At 44.2% G+C, this 18,905-nt stretch overlaps 1 protein-coding gene across 5 annotated transcripts; it reads right to left on the bottom strand.

Moving 5' to 3' along the window:
- Positions 1-12,471: 12,471 nt before the first annotated feature.
- Positions 12,472-18,042, bottom strand: LOC109746890 (sirohydrochlorin ferrochelatase, chloroplastic). 5 transcript variants are annotated; one of them, XM_020305987.4, is made up of 8 exons: positions 17,768-18,042; positions 17,430-17,494; positions 16,755-16,940; positions 16,438-16,640; positions 16,294-16,355; positions 13,396-13,506; positions 13,157-13,249; positions 12,472-12,789 (listed from the first exon to the last, which is right to left on the bottom strand). In XM_020305987.4, the coding sequence occupies exons 3-8, from the start codon at positions 16,823-16,825 to the stop codon at positions 12,685-12,687; spliced, it is 645 nt and encodes a 214-aa protein (XP_020161576.1). In that variant the 5' UTR covers positions 16,826-16,940; positions 17,430-17,494; positions 17,768-18,042; the 3' UTR covers positions 12,472-12,684. The 5 variants fall into 5 exon arrangements, with proteins under 5 accessions (XP_020161576.1, XP_040248209.1, XP_020161577.1 ...); XM_040392275.3 differs by having other exon boundaries at positions 12,472-12,800; XM_020305988.4 differs by having other exon boundaries at positions 17,784-18,025.
- Positions 18,043-18,905: the final 863 nt, after the last annotated feature.

The following is an 18,905-nucleotide window of genomic DNA, read 5'->3' on the forward strand; positions in this document are numbered from 1 at the left end:
CTAAGCGGTAGCGATAGTCGTAGAAGCATAAGATTGGCGAGACGACAACGATGCTACGATGGAGATCAAGGTGTCGCGTCGGTGACAATGGTGATCACGACGGTGCTTCGGAGATGGAGATCACAAGCACAAGAAGATGATGGCCATATCATATCACTTATATTGATTGCATGTGATGTTTATCTTTTATGCATGTTATCTTGCTTTGATTGAAGGTAGCATTATAAGATGATCTCTCACTAAATTACCAAGGTATAAGTGTTCTCCCTGAGTATGCACCGTTGCGAAAGTTCTTCGTGCTGAGACACCACGTGATGATCGGGTGTGATAGGCTCTACGTTCAAATACAACGGGTGCAAAACAGTTGCACACGCGGAATACTCAGGTTAAACTTGACGAGCCTAGCATATAACAGATATGGCCTCGGAACACTGAGACCGAAAGGTCGAGCATGAATCATATAGTAGATATGATCAACATAGTGATGTTCACCATTGAAACTACTCCATCTCACGTGATGATCGGACATGGTTTAGTTGATTTGGATCACGTGATCACTTAGAGGATTAGAGGGATGTCTATCTAAGTGGGAGTTCTTAAGTAATATGATTAATTGAACTTTAATTTATCATGAACTTAGTCTTGGTAGTATTAGCATATCTATGTTGTAGATCAATAGCTCGCGTTGTTGCTTCCCTATATTTTATATATGTTCCTAGAGAAAACTAAGTTGAAAGATGTTAGTAGCAATGATGCGGATTGGATCCGTGATCTGAGGTTTATCCTCATTGCTGCACAGAAGAATTATGTCCTTGATGCACCGCTAGGTGACAGACCTATTGCAGGAGCAGATGCAGACGTTATGAACATTTGGCTAGCTCAATATGATGACTACTTGATAGTTTAGTGCACCATGCTTAACGGCTTAGAATCGGGACTTCAAAGACGTTTTGAACGTCATGGACCATATGAGATGTTCCAGGAGTTGAAGTTAATATTTCAAGCAAATACCCGAGTTGAGAGATATGAAGTCTCCAACAAGTTCTATAGCTAAAAGATGGAGGAGAATAGCTCAAGCAGTGAGCATGTTCTCAGATTGTCTGGGTACTACAATAGCTTGAATCAAGTGGGAGTTAATCTTCTAAATAAAATAGTGATTGACAGAATTCTCTAGTCACCATCACCAAGTTAGTAGAACTTCGTGATGAACTATAAATATGCAAGGGATGACGAAAGTAATTCCCAAGCTCTTCGTGATGCTGAAATCGACGAAGGTAGAAATCAAGAAAAACATCAAGTGTTGATGGTTAACAAGACCACTAGTTTAAAGAAAAGGGAAAAGGGAAGAAGGGGAACTTCAAGAAGAACGGCAAGCAAGTTGCTGCTCAAGTGAAGAAGCCCAAGTCTGGACCTAGGCCTGAGACTGAGTGCTTCTACTGCAAAGGGACTGGTCACTGGAAGCGGAACTGCCCCAAGTATTTGGTGGATAAGAAGGATGGCAAAGTGAACAAGGCTATATTTGATATACATGTTATTGATGTGTACTTTACTAGTGTTTATAGCAACCCCTCGGTATTTGATACTGGTTCAGTTGCTAAGAGTAGTAACTCGAAACGGGAGTTGCAGAATGAACAGAAACTAGTTAAGGGTGAGGTGACGATGTGTGTTGGAAGTAGTTTCAAGATTGATATGATCATCATCGCACACTCCCTATACTTTCGGGATTAGTGTTGAACCTAAATAAGTGTTATTTGGTGTTTGCGTTGAGCATGAATATGATTTGATCATGTTTATTGCAATGCGGTTATTCATTTAAGTTAGAGAATAATTGTTGTTCTGTTTACATGAATAAAACCTTCTATGGTCATACACCCAACGAAAATGGTTTGTTGGATCTCGATCGTAGTGATACACATATTCATAATATTGAAGCCAAAAGATGCAAAGTTAATAATGATAGTGCAACTTATTTGTGGCACTGCCGTTTAGGTCATATTGGTGTAAAGCGCATGAAGAAACTCCATGCTGATGGAATTTTGGAATCACTTGATTATGAATCACTTGATGCTTGCGAACCATGCCTTATGGGCAAGATGACTAAAACTCCGTTCTCCGGAACAATGGAGCAAGCAACTGACTTATTGGAAATAATACATACTGATGTATGCAATCCGATGAGTGTTGAGGCTCGCGGCGGGTATCATTATTTTCTAACCTTCACAGATGATTTGAGCAGATATAGGTATATCTACTTGATTAAACACAAGTCTGAAACATTTGAAAAGTTCAAAGAATATCAGAGTGAAGTGGAGAATCATCGTAACAAAAATAAAAGTTTCTACGATATGATCGCAAAGGTAAAATATTTGAGTTACGAGTTTGGCCTTCAATTAAAACAATGTGGAATAGTTTCATAAACTCATGCCACCTGGAAGACCACAGCATAATGGTGTGTCCGAACGTCATAACCGTACTTTATTGGATATAGTGCAATCTATGATGTCTCTTACCGATTTACCACTATCGTTCTGGGGTTATGCATTAGAGACAGCTGCATTCACATTAAATAGGGCACCGTCTAATCCGTTGAGACGACACCGTATGAACTATGGTTTGGCAAGAAACCTAAGCTGTCGTTTCTTAAAGTTTGGGGTTGCGATGCTTATGTGAAAAGGTGTGACGCCCCCGATTCAATCGTACACTAATCATGCACGCAAACGTGTACGATCAAGATCAGGGACTCACGGGAAGATATCACAACACAACTCTAAAACATAAATAAGTCATACAAGCATCATAATACAAGCCAGGGGCCTCGAGGGCTCGAATACAAGTGCTCGATCATAGATGAGTCAGCGGAAGCAACAATATCTGAGTACAGACATAAGTTAAACAAGTTTGCCTTAAGAAGGCTAGCACAAACTGGGATACAGATCGAACGAGGCGCAGGCCTCCTGCCTGGGATCCTTCTAACTACTCCTGGTCGTCGTCAGCGGGCTGCACGTAGTAGTAGGCACCTTCGGTGTAGTAGGAGTCGTCGTCGACGGTGGCGTCTGGCTCCTGGGCTCCAGCATCTGGTTGCGACAACCAGGTAGGAAGGAAAGGGGGAAAAGAGGGAGAAAAGCAACCGTGAGTACTCATCCAAAGTACTCGCAAGCAAGGAGCTACGCTACATATGCATGGGTATATGTGTAAAGGGCCATATCAGTGGACTGAACTGCAGAATGCCAGAATAAGAGGGGGATAGCTAATCCTGTCGAAGACTACGCTTCTGGCAGCCTCCGTCTTGCAGAATGTAGAAGAGAGTAGATTGAAGTCCTCCAAGTAGCATCGTATAGCATAATCCTACCCGGCGATCCCCTCCTCGTCGCCCTGTTAGAGAGCGATCACCGGGTTATATCTGGCACTTGGAAGGGTGTGTTTTATTAAGTATCCGGTTCTAGTTGTCATAAGGTCAAGGTACCACTCCGGGTCGTCCTTTTACCGAGGGACACGGCTATTCGAATAGATAAACTTCCCTGCAGGGGTGCACCACATAACCCAACACCCTCGATCTCATTTGGCTGGACACACTTTTCTGGGTCATGCCCGGCCTCAGAAGATCAACACGTTGCAGCCCCACCTAGGCTCAACAGAGAGGTCAGCACGTCGGTCTAAATCCTATGCGCGCAGGGGTCTGGGCCCATCGCCCATTGCACACCTGCACATTGCGTACGCGGCCGAAAGCAGACCTAGCCCCCTTAATACAAGTGCGAGCTTACGGTCCAATGCGGCGCGCGCCGCTCGGTCGCTGATGTCACGAAGGCTTCGGCTGATACCACGACGTCGAGTGCCCATAACTGTTCCCGCGTAGTTGGTTAGTGCGTATAGACCAAATGGCCAGACTCAGATCAAATACCAAGAACTCGTTAAGCGTGTTATTTTGAAGTAACCGCGGACGCCGTCCAGGGCCAGGCCCACTTCTCGCCTAGGTGGTCTCAACCTGCCCTGTCGCTCCGCCACAAGATCCACTCGCGGGTACTCCTACGAGCCGACCCGACTTTAGTCACCACAGGTATCATGTATAAAGTATATAAGTATATACCCGTGATCACCGCCCAAGTGATCACGGCCCGATAGTATAGCACAGCAAACGGACAAGGATGTAGGGCCACTGATGGAAAACTAGCATCCTATACTAAGCATGTAGGATTGCAGATAAAGGTAACAATGGTAGTAGCAAGGATAGGCTATGCATCAGGATAGGATTAACGGAAAGCAGTAACATGCTACACTACTCTAATGCAAGCAGTATAGAGAAGAATAGGCGATATCTGGTGATCAAGGGGGGGGGGCTTGCCTGGTTGCTCTGGCAAGAAGGAGGGGTCGTCAACAACGTAGTTGATCGGGGCACCAGCAGCGGCGTCAGTCTCGTAGTCTACCGGAGAGAAGAGGGGGGAGAAACAATGAATACAACGCAAACAGATGCATCACAACATATAACAAGGCAATACGCGGTGCCAGGGGTGATCTAACGCAGGGATAGGTGATACTGGCAAAGGGAGGGAAAAATCCGGGAAAGTATCCCCGGTGTTTCGCGTTTTCGGACAGATGAACCGGAGAGGGAAAGTTGCGTGTTTGTTATGCTAGGGATGTGTGGCGGACGAACGGAGAGTGTATCCGTATTCGTCTCGTCGTTCTGAGCAACTTTCATGTACAAAGTATTTGCATCCGAGTTACGAATTATTTTATATTAATTTCTAAAGATTTAATATCATTTTTAGAATTAACGGAATTAATTAAATCGAAAATCATTTTATCACGTCAGCATGACGTCAGCAGTCAAAGGTTCTGTTGACTGGTCAGACTGATGTGCGGGTCCCGTTTGTCATTGACTATTAACCTGGTTAACAAATTAATTAGCTTAATTAGATAATTAGGTTAATTAAGTTTAATTAAACATGACTAGTGAAGTTTTAATTAAGTGATTAGGCTAATTTTAAAGACTTAATTAAGTTAATTAATCATTTACTAATTAATTAATTATTTTCTAAATCCTTTTTCTTATAAAACAGGGGCGTGGGCCCCTGCGGTCAGTGTCACAGGGGAGGAACGGGCGGGTTAGCGGGCTCCCGGCAACGAAGCCCCGAGGCGAACCCAGCGCGGCTAGCAGGCGCAAGGGCGCGCGTGCGCACGACGGGGGGAGGCGGGGCTGCGGCAGCAGCGGTGGAGGGCGGCAAAGGGGCGCAGCGGCGCGGCGCGACGCGGGCGGGACAAGCACTGCAAGCGCGGGGCAACGGGGGCGCGGGCGCGGCCTCAACTGGGTGAGCGCGTGCGGGCGCGAGGGGCAGGGCCGTCGCAGGTGCGACGAGCTACGGCGCGGACCGAGCGGCGCGAGCGGGGTCGACGCGTGGTGACCGGACGGGAGGAAAGAAGGGTCAGAGGGGGCCTCACATGCGGCGTCGATGCATGGGGCGGCGAGGCTCGTAGGAGCCAAGTCGAGGGGGAGGTTGAGGACGGGGCGACGACGTTGGGGCGGTCCGGCAACGGGGGGCTCCGCGCGACGGCGACGTCGAGGCAGAGGAGCTCCGTTGGGGTTGCCCCGACAATCGGCGACGGTGTTGGTGGAGATCCGACGAAGGTGCGACGGCGGCCGCAGGGGAGGGGGACGACACGGGCGTTGCGGCGGTGGGGGAGTCCGGCGCCGGGGTCGGGGCGCTGGCGATGTGGGGCGATGGGGTCGGGGCGCTTGCCCGATCCAGATGGGGAGGAAAGGGGGGATGAGTGCGAGGGGTGGGGGTTCGGTCTAGGGTTAGGCTGTGGTGGGGGGTTATGCAGTAGGCGGGGTGGGCCGACCTGGTGGCCCAGTTAGGCCACTTGGCCCAGTGGGGTGGGGGTTTCTTTTACCTTTTGCCTTTAGTTTTTATTCACTTTATTTCTTTTCTGTTTTTATCTTATTTACGCTTTTATTTTAGTTTTGCAAAATTATAAGACCAGTACCTAAATTGAGGTTGCAAACTAGCCCACTGCCACAATATATTTTGGTATTTTAAAATATTTAGTTCGCATTTTTATAAATTTCAAAAGGGCATTTATAATAGGTTTAGCTGCAGTTTTATTTATTTTAGTGCATTTGAATACTTTACAGAAGTGTGGTTTCTTCTCCATAATTACCTACGCATTATTTGGCACAACCCGAACATTTTAGTTTTAATATTTAAAAACTTTTATTGTTTGCTTGATTTTGATTTTGAATTCGAACCAGTTTCGAACTAACGCTAGATTAGCAATAGTAATCGAGGTGACGTGGCATCATTAGCAGAGGTTCATTGTAGCTAAATATCTGGGCGTCACAAAAAGTTTCATCCTAATAAGCTCAAACCCAAATCAGAAAAGTGCGTCTTCATAGGATACCCAAAAGTTACTGTTGGGTACACCTTCTATCACAGATCCGAAGGCAAGATATGCGTTGCTAAGAATGGATCCTTTCTAGAGAAGGAGTTTCTCTCGAAAGAAGTGAGTGGGAGGAAAGTAGAACTTGATGAGGTAACTGTACCTGCTCCCTTATTGGAAAGTAGTTCATCACAGAAATCTGTTCCTGTGACTCCTACACCAATTAGTGAGGAAGCTAATGATGATGATCATGTAACTTCAGATCAAGTTACTACAAAACCTCGTAGGTCAACCAGAGTGAGATCCACACCAGAGTGGTACGGTAATCCTATTTTGGAGGTCATGTTACTTGACCATGACGAACCTACAGGAAGCGATGATGAGCCCAGATTCCGCGAAATGGCTTGAGGCCATGAAATCTGATATGGGATCCATGTATGAGAACAAAGTGTGGACTTTGGTTGACTTGCCCAATGATCGGCAAGCCATAGAAAATAAATGGATCTTCAAGAGGAAGACGGACGCTGATAGTAGTGTTACTACCTACAAAGCTAGAATTGTCGCAAAAAGGTTTTCGACAAGTTCAAGGTGTTGACTATGATGAGATTTTCTCACTCGTAGAGATGCTTAAGTCTGTCCAAATCATGTTAGCAATTGCCGCATTTTATGAAATCTGGCAAATGGATAAACAAAACTGCATTCCTTAATGGATTTATTAAAGAAGAGTTGTATATGATGCAACCAGAAGGTTTTGTCAATCCTAAAGGTGCTAACAAAATATGCAAGCTCCAGCGATCCATCTATGGACTGGTGCAAGCATCTCAGAGTTGGAATATACGCTTTGATGAGTTGATCAAAGCATATAGTTTTATACAGACTTGCGGTGAAGCCTGTATTTACAAGAAAGTGAGTGGGAGCACTACAACATTTCTGATAAGTATATGTGAATGACATATTGTTGATCAGAAATAATGCAGAATTATTCTGCAAAGCATAAAGGAGTGTTTGAAAGGAGTTTTTCAAAGAAAGACCTCGGTGAAGCTGCTTACATATTGAGCATCAAGATCTATAGAGATAGATCAAAATGCTTGATAAATTTTTTCAATGAGTACATACCTTGACAAGATTTTGAAGTAGTTCAAAATGGAACAGTCAAAGAAAGAGTTCTTACCTGTATTACAAGGTGTGAAATTGAGTAAGACTCAAAGCCCGACCACGGCAAAAGATAGAAAGAGAATGAAAGTCATTCCCTATGCCTCAGCCATAGGTTCTATAAAGTATGCCATGCTGTGTACCAGATCTATTGTATACCCTACACTGATTTTGGCAAGGGAGTACAATAGTGATCTAGGAGTAGATCACTGGACAGCGATCAAAATTATCCTTAGTGGAATAAGGGTATGTTTCTTGATTATGGAGGTGACAAAAAGGTTCGTCGTAAAGGGTTACGTCGATGCAAGTTTTGACACTGATCCAGATGACTCTAAGTCTTCATCTGGATACATATTGAAAGTGGGAGCAATTAGCTAAAGTAGCTCCGTGCAGAGCATTGTAGACATAGAAATTTGCAAAATACATACGGATCTGAATATGGCAGACCCGTTGACTAAACTTCTCTCACAAGCAAAACATGATCACACCTTAGTACTCTTTGGGTGTTAATCACATAGCGATGTGAACTAGATTATTGACTCTAGTAAACCCTTTGGGTGTTGGTCACATGACGATGTGAACTATGGGTGTTAATCACATGGTGATGTGAACTATTGATGTTAAATCACATGGCGATGTGATCTAGATTATTGACTCTAGTGCAAGTGGGAGACTGAAGGAAATATGCCCTAGAGGCAATAATAAAGTTATTATTTATTTCCTTATTTCATGATAAATGTTTATTATTCATGCTAGAATTGTATTAACCGGAAACATAATACTTGTGTGAATACATAGACAAACAGAGTGTCACTAGTATGCCTCTACTTGACTAGCTCGTTGATCAAAGATGGTTATGTTTCCTAGCCATAGACATGAGTTGTCATTTGATCAACGGGATCACATCATTAGGAGAATGGTGTGATTGACTTGACCCATTCCGTTAGCTTAGCACACGATCGTTTAGTATTCTGCTATTGCTTTCTTCATGACTTATACATGTTCCTATGACTATGAGATTATGCAACTCCCATTTACCGGAGGAACACTTTGTGTGCTACCAAACGTCACAACGTAACTGGGTGATTATAAAGGTGCTCTACAGGTGTCTCCAAAGGTACTTGTTGGGTTGGCGTATTTCGAGATTAGGATTTGTCACTCCGATTGTCAGAGAGGTATCTCTGGGCCCACTCGGTAATGCACATCACTTAAGCCTTGCAAGCATTGCAACTAATGAGTTAGTTGCGGGATGATGTATTACGGAACGAGTAAAGAGACTTGCCGGTAACGAGATTGAACTAGGTTTTAAGATACCGACGATCGAATCTCGGGCAAGTAACATACCGATGACAAAGGGAACAACGTATGTTGTTATGCGGTTTGACCGATAAAGATCTTCGTAGAATATGTGGGAGCCAATATGAGCATCCAGGTTCCGCTATTGGTTATTGACCGGAGACGTGTCTTGGTCATGTCTACATAGTTCTCGAACCCGTAGGGTCCGCACGCTTAAAGTTTCGATGACAGTTATATTATGAGTTTATATGTTTTGATGTACCGAAGGTAGTTCGGAGTCCCGGATGAGATCACGGACATGACGAGGAGTCTCGAAATGGTCGAGACATGAAGATTGATATATTATACGACTATATTCAGACACCGGAATGGTTCCGGGGGTTATCGGATATATACCGGAGTACCAGGAGGCTACCGGAACCCCCCGTGGGTTTAATGGGCCTACATGGGCCTTAGTGGAGAAGAGGAGAGGCGGCTAGGACAGGCCGCGCGCCCCCTCCCCCTCTAGTCCGAATTGGACAAGGAGGGGGGCGGCGCCCCCCTTTCCTTCCTCTCTCTCTCCTCTTTCCCCCTTCTCCTAATCCAACAAGGAAGGGAGGGAGTCCTACTCCCAGTGGGAGTAGGACTCCTCCTGGCGCGCCCCTCTCCTGGCCGGCCGCCTCTCCCCACCTTGCTCCTTTATATACGGGGGCAGGGGGCACCCCAAAGACACAACAATTGATCATTGATCTTTTAGCCGTGTGCGGTGCCCCCCTCCACCATAGTCCACCTCGATAATATCGTAGCGGTGCTTAGGCGAAGCCCTGCGTCGGTAGAACATCATCATCGTCACCACGCCATCATGCTGACGAAACTCTCCCTCAACACTCGGCTGGATCGGAGTTCGAGGGACGTCATCGGGCTGAACGTGTGCTGAACTCGGAGGTGTCGTGCGTTCGGTACTTGATCGGTCGGATCGTGAAGACGTACGACTACATCAACCGCGTTGTGCTAACGCTTCCGCTTTCGGTCTACGAGGGTACGTGGACACACTCTCTCCTCTCGTTGCTATGCATCACCATGATCTTGCGTGTGCGTAGGAAATTTTTTGAAATTACTATGTTCCCCAACAGCCGTGGCGTACCTTCGTCTCTAGAACGCCGGCTGCGGCACTTACATGTGCGCGAGTCACACTGCCCTCGCCTTCGGACCCTCCCACGGTGCCGCAACCCCGACCCCTCCGGCGCAGGCGCAACCTCCCACCCCCACCCCCCGCGTGCGCTCGTTGATACGTCTCCAACGTATCTACAATTTTTAATTGTTTCATGCTATTATATTATCACCTTTGTATGCTTTATATGCCATTTTATATTGTTTTTATCGACTAACCTATTAACTCAGTGTCCAGTGCCACTTCCTGTTTTCTACATGTTTTTGGTTTTTTCTAGGAAATCCATACCAAACAAAGTCCAAACACGATGAAACTTTTTAACGATATTTTCTAGATAGAAAGTGGCCCTAGAAGCTTCGGGAGAAGACCAGACAACCCACAAGGCGACCACAAGGCAAGGGCACGCCCTGGTGCCTTGTAGCCCCCCCGTGGCTCCGTTTTCCCTAATTCCTGGCCTATAAATTCCCATATATTCAGAAACCCCTGAGGCGAGACCCAAAAATAATTCTTTCGCCGCCGCAATCCTCTATTTTTTCGCTATCCCATTTGGAGCCCTGTTCCGGCGTGCTGCCGGAGGGGGAAACCATTGGGGAGGCGATCTTCATCAACCTTGTTGCCTCCATGATGATCTGTGAATAGTTCCCACGGGACCTACGTGTCCATAGCAGTAGCTAGATGGCTTTCTCTCTCTTTTGATCTTCAATACAATGATCACATCTGAGATCAATCCGATGTAACTTATGTGGTGCATTTGTTGGGATCTGTTTTAGGTTATCGTCTAGGGAGAGTTGCCATGTGTTTATTCAGAAACATGGCAAGTAATGGGTTGTGGTTAAGAGGTACTTGTCATGTTCTTACTAAACAATATAATAAAGTGTTCAGGTACTGATTCAGAGAAAGTTGCCATGTTTGTATTCAGTGACATGGCAAGTAAATAGGTTGTTATCAAGAGGAAGTTGCCATGTTCTTATACAAATTGTGAGGATCAAAAACATTTGCTGTGATTGTGAACATTGACATGGCAACCGAAAATTCCAGAGACACACTACACAAAATTTCTGTGGAATCTTAAACAAAGGAAACAAACGTTTGCACCAAAAAGCATTCTAAATCTAGGGTTCATACAAAAATGAACAAAACATGCGTTGTGGGTGAAGCCTTACACGGTCAAAAATCTCAACCCCGAGCCCAAGGCTTAGCTACACCGCAGGGACAACCCCCGGCGACAGGAACCGGCCTCCCATACCATTCAGACGCGGGTTTGCCATGGAACCGCCGTGGAAAACCCAGAGGAGCGGCGTGGAGCAGTGAGTATTCTTGCGACGCTGTGGGTGGAGCTTCCCGCGAGTGGAATGTCAACTGCGCGACGAGCCTATCTACACGGTGGGTACTCCCTGGCGACGGGAAACGAGATCCCGCACCCTTCCGCCGCGGATTCGCCATGGAACCACCGCGGGATCACAGAGAAGAAAGGGCGCCATCGAGGGGTTCGCAGGGTTAACTTTCCGCGGCTTCAAAGTCGACGCGATGGAGCGGCTGTGTGGACTCCCGGCAACGGGAACCGGCCTCCGAGACACTTCCACGGAGAGTCACCGCGGAATCGCCTCACTGTTGCCCAAAATTGCCACGAAGATGGGAGAAAACGGAGTGGAATGCGGGGTGGATGGGAAGTAAAGGCGACTGGGTGATTAAACGGCTACGTGCCGATATAACCGCGAGGCAGCGATCGTGGAGAGTGGCCGTTCGGGCAAGGCAAGCGGCGGTTCCACCGCACGTCGCCGCACGCTGACGTGGCACTCGAGCCAGGGGAGCAACGAAGTAAGATTCGTGCAACGAAAATGAATGGAGATCACTATCATTTAGGTTGTTAAATGGTAAAAACTGCAAAGATAAATTCAAGAAGAATAAAGGTTTTTCAGTGGCAGGAGCATATGCTCACATGGAAGCATATGCTCCTGGTTTTCAAAATGTGTTTTAAAAATATTTTGAAATGTCACAGAATTCTGACAAAATGATTCCTGCGTACATCTCGACATTCCACATGCACACAAACTTGTTTCGCAGAAAACCGACAACTTATGTCACATGTAAAAAAGACAAAATTTGGTGTTAAAATAGGCTTTTCATGAGACATTTTTTTTCGTCTTTTTTACACAAGGCGTATAAAATGTCAGATTTTCACAAAATTTGGCGTGCGCACATACAATGATGAGATGTACACGTCAAATTTGTGTTCGGAATTTTTTGACATTTTGAAATATATTTTTCAGTGGCAGGAGCATATGCTCCCATGTGCCAAAGTGAATTTCGAAATAGCATCTTTATAGTTGACACGACTAAATGGAAATCATACCACAGCGGAGTTGAGTGATCATACGATGGATCGAGAAGCTCTAGGTGGATCGGGGCGAAGGGTCTAGTAAAATCTCCGCATGCCCTTCACTTTGATTAAATTGAGTGTTTCATTCACATCTTTACCTGACAAATTTACACAGTCCATATCTACAAACTGAACAAAACCATTAACATTAATCAGTATAACAGCGATAGGTTCTGTAACATGGCATGGAACACAGGTTAAGCTCGCACAAAATCAAACTTAGGGTCTCAGCCATTTGAGGCGCTCATTTGCAAGAAACAAGGTTGGTTGTATACAATTTCCAAAATTATGGGGATAGGACTGTTGAGCAAAGTAGCCTCCATTGTCTTTCCCATCAAGAGTAAAAGTGGCACTTTCCAGGCCCGGCACATACCGTACACTCATCGACTCCACCTGCAGCGTGCCTCAGGCAGTATTTGATGCGATCGCTCATAATATCCTGCAAAGCAACTTTTCCATTTTGATAAAAGAACTCGTAAACTTGCATCTTGTATAAAGAGGAGAATGCTTTAGTTGCTATCAATTCACCGACATTTTTCTAGAACAAACACTCAATGACTCTGAACCCTTCGTTAATAGTAGTACGTAGCAAACAAAATTCTACACTTCCTTTTCAACATTTCTATCCTGAAAAGTTGTAGCACATCATCAAAAGGGTGGCTGTTCCTATAGATCTACTTATAAAAAATATCACATTAGTTTGCTTTTCTACTAACGACAATTCTCATAAAAGATGGGCTACTGAATGCATAATTCAGTGTGACATAGATAATCTTGCACAATCCAGAGAATTAATTAGCACGTACCACCATAAGCTCATGTAATCCAAGAGGAGCCGTGATGATGTAGGGTACGCTTGAGTGCTCTTTAGAGGCTTCTGATGCTAAAGAAGGGATATCCTGAGAAAGACCAGTGCCAAATTGCATGAGAACTCATGTCTTACTGATGCGATATAAGCAATAGAATAGAACATAGGCACCGCTGACATCTTCCGTATTAAACATTTTAGAACTATCCATCCAGACAAAAAAAAACGACAACATACTTGCTTCCAGTGTCGCCCAGGGGAAAGGAAATATGGACTGACAATAACGCGAGATGCTCCCTGCTGCACACATTTTCCAAATGCTTCCTTAATAGTAGGCTCAGCCAGCTCCTTCATTTTGTCAAAGCAAAAGTTTAGCAACTTCATGCATCTCAAAATGAAAAAATATCTCCAGATAAGAACTAACAGTGATATGATTCATTAGCACAAAAGCCTCCAGCTTTGAGTTCGAAAGAAAGATGCCTCCAGCCCATTAATTTAATATAACAAATAAATAACAATTGGAGAATGATGAAACAAATATCAATGAGATTTTGGTAATAGTAATACACCTTTCCGAGAAACCTCAAGAAAAAAGCATACAGGACAGTGGCTAAAAATATACGTTGGTAAATTATCGCTCATTAACAAAAGCATACAGGTATAGGCTGTAATGGAGGCCTGCATCAAGGGCAACTGTACTTCATTTTAATGAAGTTAGTGTCGGTGATTAATCTAAACTGCCCTCCTGATGGTCAACTGAAAATGTGTGATTAATTTATAACAAGAGATCCAATGAAACAGATGCTTATATTTTGACTGAACTAAACCCAATGTGCAAGCTAACTAAATGTACATGGACACTCCTAATAGAGAATAGTTAGACGAAAACAGGAATGCTTGTGCACAGCATATGTTTGACTTCATGTCTGACAGGCATTGGTAAGAATACAACATCTTTATACTAACTCACAGTCACATTATTTGTCATGTCCTACATGTTTTTGTTCAAAAATAGAAAAAAATGATATTAGTGAAATGGAAAGAGAAGTCATTTATATCGGCTTGGCTATGAAAGTCACATTGTTTGTCTGGTCCCAAATATATTCATTCAAAACAAAAAACATTTTTTAAAGAAGCGAAAAAGATCTCATTTCTATTGGTTTAGCTATGAAATTAATTTCTTAAGTGAAAAGATTATCAAGACCAAGAAGTTGTGAAAGAAGTTTCTTGCAAAAAGGGTGCGGACACTGCCAAAGACGATCAGTGCCTGGTTAATTAGGACATGGCGTGTAGGCCAAAGAAGCTTGGAGGCCTCAGGATTCTTAACTTATGTCATACGAGCACAGCTGTGAAGGTTTGTTGGCTATCGCTACAGCGCACTGACATGACAAGGTCATGGAGAATCCTTCCTCTAGTTGCTGGTGCAGATGTTGCTATCTTACTCGCTGGAACCGATGTCCTAATTGAGTAATTGGGGATGGTAATTTCACGCGGTTTTGGCAGGATGCCTGGATCAACGGTTTTTCAGTTGCTGAGATCACACCAGACCTTCTCTCTGCTCTCCCTTTATCGATCCAGCAGAAAGGAACAGTGGCTGGGGCTTTGACCCTTGGTAGGTGGATCAACGATATCAAGGCCCTAACCTCCATTGCCAAGTTTATGCCAGTTCTGAACGTGCTGGGGGTACTCAAAGGGTTGACATTAATCTTCAAGTATCAGTACCTGGTCGTGGAGCCGGGATTCATCTGGAAAATACACATCCAGAACTGTCTATAAAGCCTTTTTTTTGGTCGCCATCGAGTCTCAGTATGCCAGAGTCATCCGGAAAGCCTGGGCATCCCTTAGTTGCAATATATTTATGTGGCTTCCTATCTGAAAGAGATGCTGGACTGCAGACCCCCTTGTGAAGCGTGGGTTACAGCACAACGAGACCCGTGTGTTCTGTCAGACTACGAGCAGAGACCTGGGCCATTTACTCATCAGGTGCGGCATCTTCAACATGATTTGGACCAGGGTACTGCAATGGTATGATACTTCAGCCAACGGTTGGAGCTCATTTTGAAGAATGGTGAATGGCATCCAGAGGCAGGCTGCGAACATGACCGAAGAAGCAGATTTGATAGCCTGGTAAAGCTGATTGCCAGAAATACGTTGAAGAGAAGGAATGGAAGAGTCTTCGAACAGGAGTATCACAGCTTTACAGCAGGTCTAGGACGACATCAGATCAAATACAGATCATGAATCACAGTTGGTGCAAAGTGAAATATCAAGGAAGACATACACAATTAGGGTCGTTTTTTGGGGTCACTAGCTACAGGTTTTTGCCCGCTTCTGTGTTGTAGTTGTTGTATCACTTTTTGGGGTTTCTTTTTCCCTGTTGCATTTCTGCTGGTGGTCATACCTTCTAGGCATTATAAAACTCTATTCCCTAATTTATACATGCAGCTCTCCTACATGGTCTTGAAAAAAGAAATGATTTCTCCATATCCCGAGCTATTTCTTCATGCATGGAAATTGGTTACGACGTCGTATTTCTCAATCTAAGACAAGGCCATTGCAAGAAGTGAAATACTCCCTCCGTTCCAAATTAAATGGAGTTCTAGCTTTGTCCTATGTCAAACTTTTATAGGTATTGTCATGTGTATTGTCATGTAGCCTATGGGTAAAAGAAGTGCAACAGTGTGCAAACCTTCATAAATAGATACACAGGAACTCACTGGATATATCACTACTGCATAAAATCATGTCAGAGTTCTAAACGTGTGACTTTGTGACCAGTACAGGGTGCAATGCAGTACCTTAAAAAATAGTATCAACTCCATATGAATTAATTTGACAAATTTGAAGTGATGAGTAAAATACTTTACTCAGTCTGCATCCTAAACATGCTCAATGATGGACAAGGAATTTAGACCCAGAAATACTATGGCAACTTGAACCCCAGATTGCGAGTTGACATAATTGTCAATAGTTTTTCCTTCACAAAATAATGGAAAGCTAATGATGCCAACAACTTTCACTTTGCTAATAAGGAAATTTCGAGCTACAAGCTTCAAGCAAAGCTTACTAAATTCATAATTTGCACCTCCTCGTTGAACAAATACAATTTCAGAAAAAACAACAATCAAAACATACCATGTGAGCAGGCTCAACAATCTTGTAGCAAGTCCTGGCCTTGAACATGCTAACAAAATCATCTGCAATTTTCAAGTGAGACTAATATAAGGTAGGCGTCGATATAAACACCAAAAAACTCACAAAAAATAATCAGTCCATTACGTAGCATGAGATTAGATTCTTGTCGACGTGACCCGTGATCAACTATGATCACACCATCATTCTCTCCCACTACACAATCATGTCCTACAGAAGTTTCAGGCCTAGACACAGAATTTGGTCTGAAATTTGTGGCCCAATGTCCACTACTTCTTCCAATTGGCACCAACTTTATAAAACCACGGTCATAATTCGCACTAGTGCTCCTAAAGCCAATAAACAAGAAATGGAGTTAAAAATGAATGCAACACAAGAGATAGGAAATGACAAAAAATTAATGGAGGCCGGTAAATTAATAAGAGCCATCAGGAAAGAAATACCTTAAAGAATATTTGTTTATTGAATTTGCAGTGAAGGGTTGTAAGGAGAGCGACATAGGGTGCATAGACATATTGGAGCACCCACTGTTATTCTTAAGGTAACAATAGGATCTTGAAGGAAATGCAGAAACTCAACTTAATAGGCCCTTCTCCGTAAGATAACTTTCAGACGGGACAACAATATTCCTGATCAGAGCATGCTCATTAGACATTGCAAAATGCAAGAAAAAAAATCTCTGGTACAAACTAAAGGCTCAGCAGTCCCTGCATTTTCCATATAAGCAGATCCACTTCCATTTGGAAAAATTAATAAGTACATGTACTTAGTGGCATTTAATTTGAAATTGGTTCCACTAGTAGCTAGGGCTCAACCTATGCACACAAACTTTATTTTATTAGAATTTAAGTAGAAATATAACTATCATGAAAGTAGGGTTTAAATCAAACCATTGTTAAATAAGAAATAGGAATCTTACTATTATCGGTGAGCAGACTCCGGACCAAAATCTAAGCACTGATAGCTACCCCAAAAAAATAGATCATGCCAAGGCATAGAAAATATGGCTCGATTGCCCAATGAATGTAGAATTTAAACGCAATGCTTAACGATCCAACAAAAATAGATAAAACCATGACAAAAACTACAGATTGTAGTGTCGAGATACGAAAGAGTACCAAATCAGTGGTTTGATTCATCTATGCCTCCCACGACCTGATCAACAGTGGAAGGAAGGCAATACCTTCAAGACATCAAAAATATAATTTCATAAGAAAAGGCATAAACATCAAGTGAAATAATTAATCATTGATACAAATATGAAAGCCTCCACTACGACGAGGTCAAACTCCTTTGAGAGACCTATAGGCTTGAAAACGATAAAAGGAAATGAATTTGAGTTCAATTCAGTACATACGCATCTTCTATCTCAATTCATTTTAACTTCAATGCCCCAATTTAGACGCATCTTCTCTTTCTGTTCACTATAATTTCAATGCACCAATTTAGAAATTACCTGGTCAAGAATTTACCCGGGGCGAAGCGAAGCAGCAGCCTGGCTGCGGCACGTCGCCGCGTTGGCGAGAAGCAGTGGGGCGCAGAGCAGCTGCGGGAGTAGGCGTTCCTCGGCCTCGGCGGCGCAGCGGAGGCAGGGGCCGACGGCCGAGGCCGGGGAGCACCGCCGAGACCGAGGGGGAACGGTGCGGTCGCGGTCTCGCGGAGCAGCCAGCAGACGGGACTGCGGGGGAACGGGGAGCTGGGCTGTAGGCTGTAGGCTGTAGCAGCAGTCGCACGGGAGAGGCCGGAGTAAATTGCAGAAAACACTACTGTTTCTAAAAAAAAAAACAGAAAACACTACTCTATTTTTTTTTCAGAAAACAACACATCTTGTGTAATCTATTTGCAAAAATCACTGATCGGCGGATCTCGTTCTGTTAAATGAGTTTATGTCAGATGGGCCCATTTTTTGTCTACATGGCCAAATGAGCCGTCCCGACCGCCATTAGACGGCGTTAGACGACGCCATTCACACCAAGTCCATTTCCCCTCCCGTTCGCGCCGCTTCATCGTTTTTCTCTTCCCGCTCCCCGCTCTCCCCCCCCCCCTCAGTCCACTCCAGAGATGGCGACTCCGGTGAAACCAGGTGGTGGCGTAGGCGACGTGGATCCCGAGCTAGGCGAGTTTTGCGGGAGCTCGAACCATAGCAAACCGGCGGAGACAGTGTTGCAGCGGTATTTGGTCGAATACACGGGGTGAGAGCGTTTGCCGCGGCGGTGAAGGCCAATCCGACGGGAATTCACCACCTCGCTTCATCCTTCGGCGGCGTCTAGTGATATTTCTCCCCCCTTTCCCCTTCCCCATCTCCTTTCTCTACGGCTTTGACTAGGGTTAGGGTTATTGTTGTTGTTATAGTCGAATAGTGTTATTATTATAGTGAATAAATTCGGTGTTGTTCAATGCTATGATATGCATATTGTTCAATTTATACACTGGTTGTGAGTGATTTAGTTCAAATTAGGTGTGCTGTGTCAAATTAGTTGTTGTTGAATGCTAGGGTTAGTGTACTATGTGTCAAATTAGATGTTGTTGAATGGTAGGTTTAGTTGTACTTAAGCATTTATGTTGCATTGCTTTGTATTGCACTGCTTTTTAAT

The sequence above is a fragment of the Aegilops tauschii genome, chromosome 6, assembly GCF_002575655.3.
Source record: "Aegilops tauschii subsp. strangulata cultivar AL8/78 chromosome 6, Aet v6.0, whole genome shotgun sequence".
Classification (NCBI taxonomy): domain Eukaryota; kingdom Viridiplantae; phylum Streptophyta; class Magnoliopsida; order Poales; family Poaceae; genus Aegilops; species Aegilops tauschii.

Bases quoted from the DNA above. Each gene is read 5' to 3' on its own strand.
- LOC109746890 (XM_020305987.4), bottom strand. From the start codon at position 16,825: ATGTCTATGCACCCTATGTCGCTCTCCTTACAACCCTTCACTGCAAAT. The intron at 13,507-16,293 runs GTATGTTTTGAT...GACAAAATGAAG, and splicing joins TTGTTGAGCCTGCTCACATG to GAGCTGGCTGAGCCTACTAT. The intron at 13,250-13,395 runs GTATGTTGTCGT...GGTCTTTCTCAG, and splicing joins CTGGGCGACACTGGAAGCAA to GATATCCCTTCTTTAGCATC.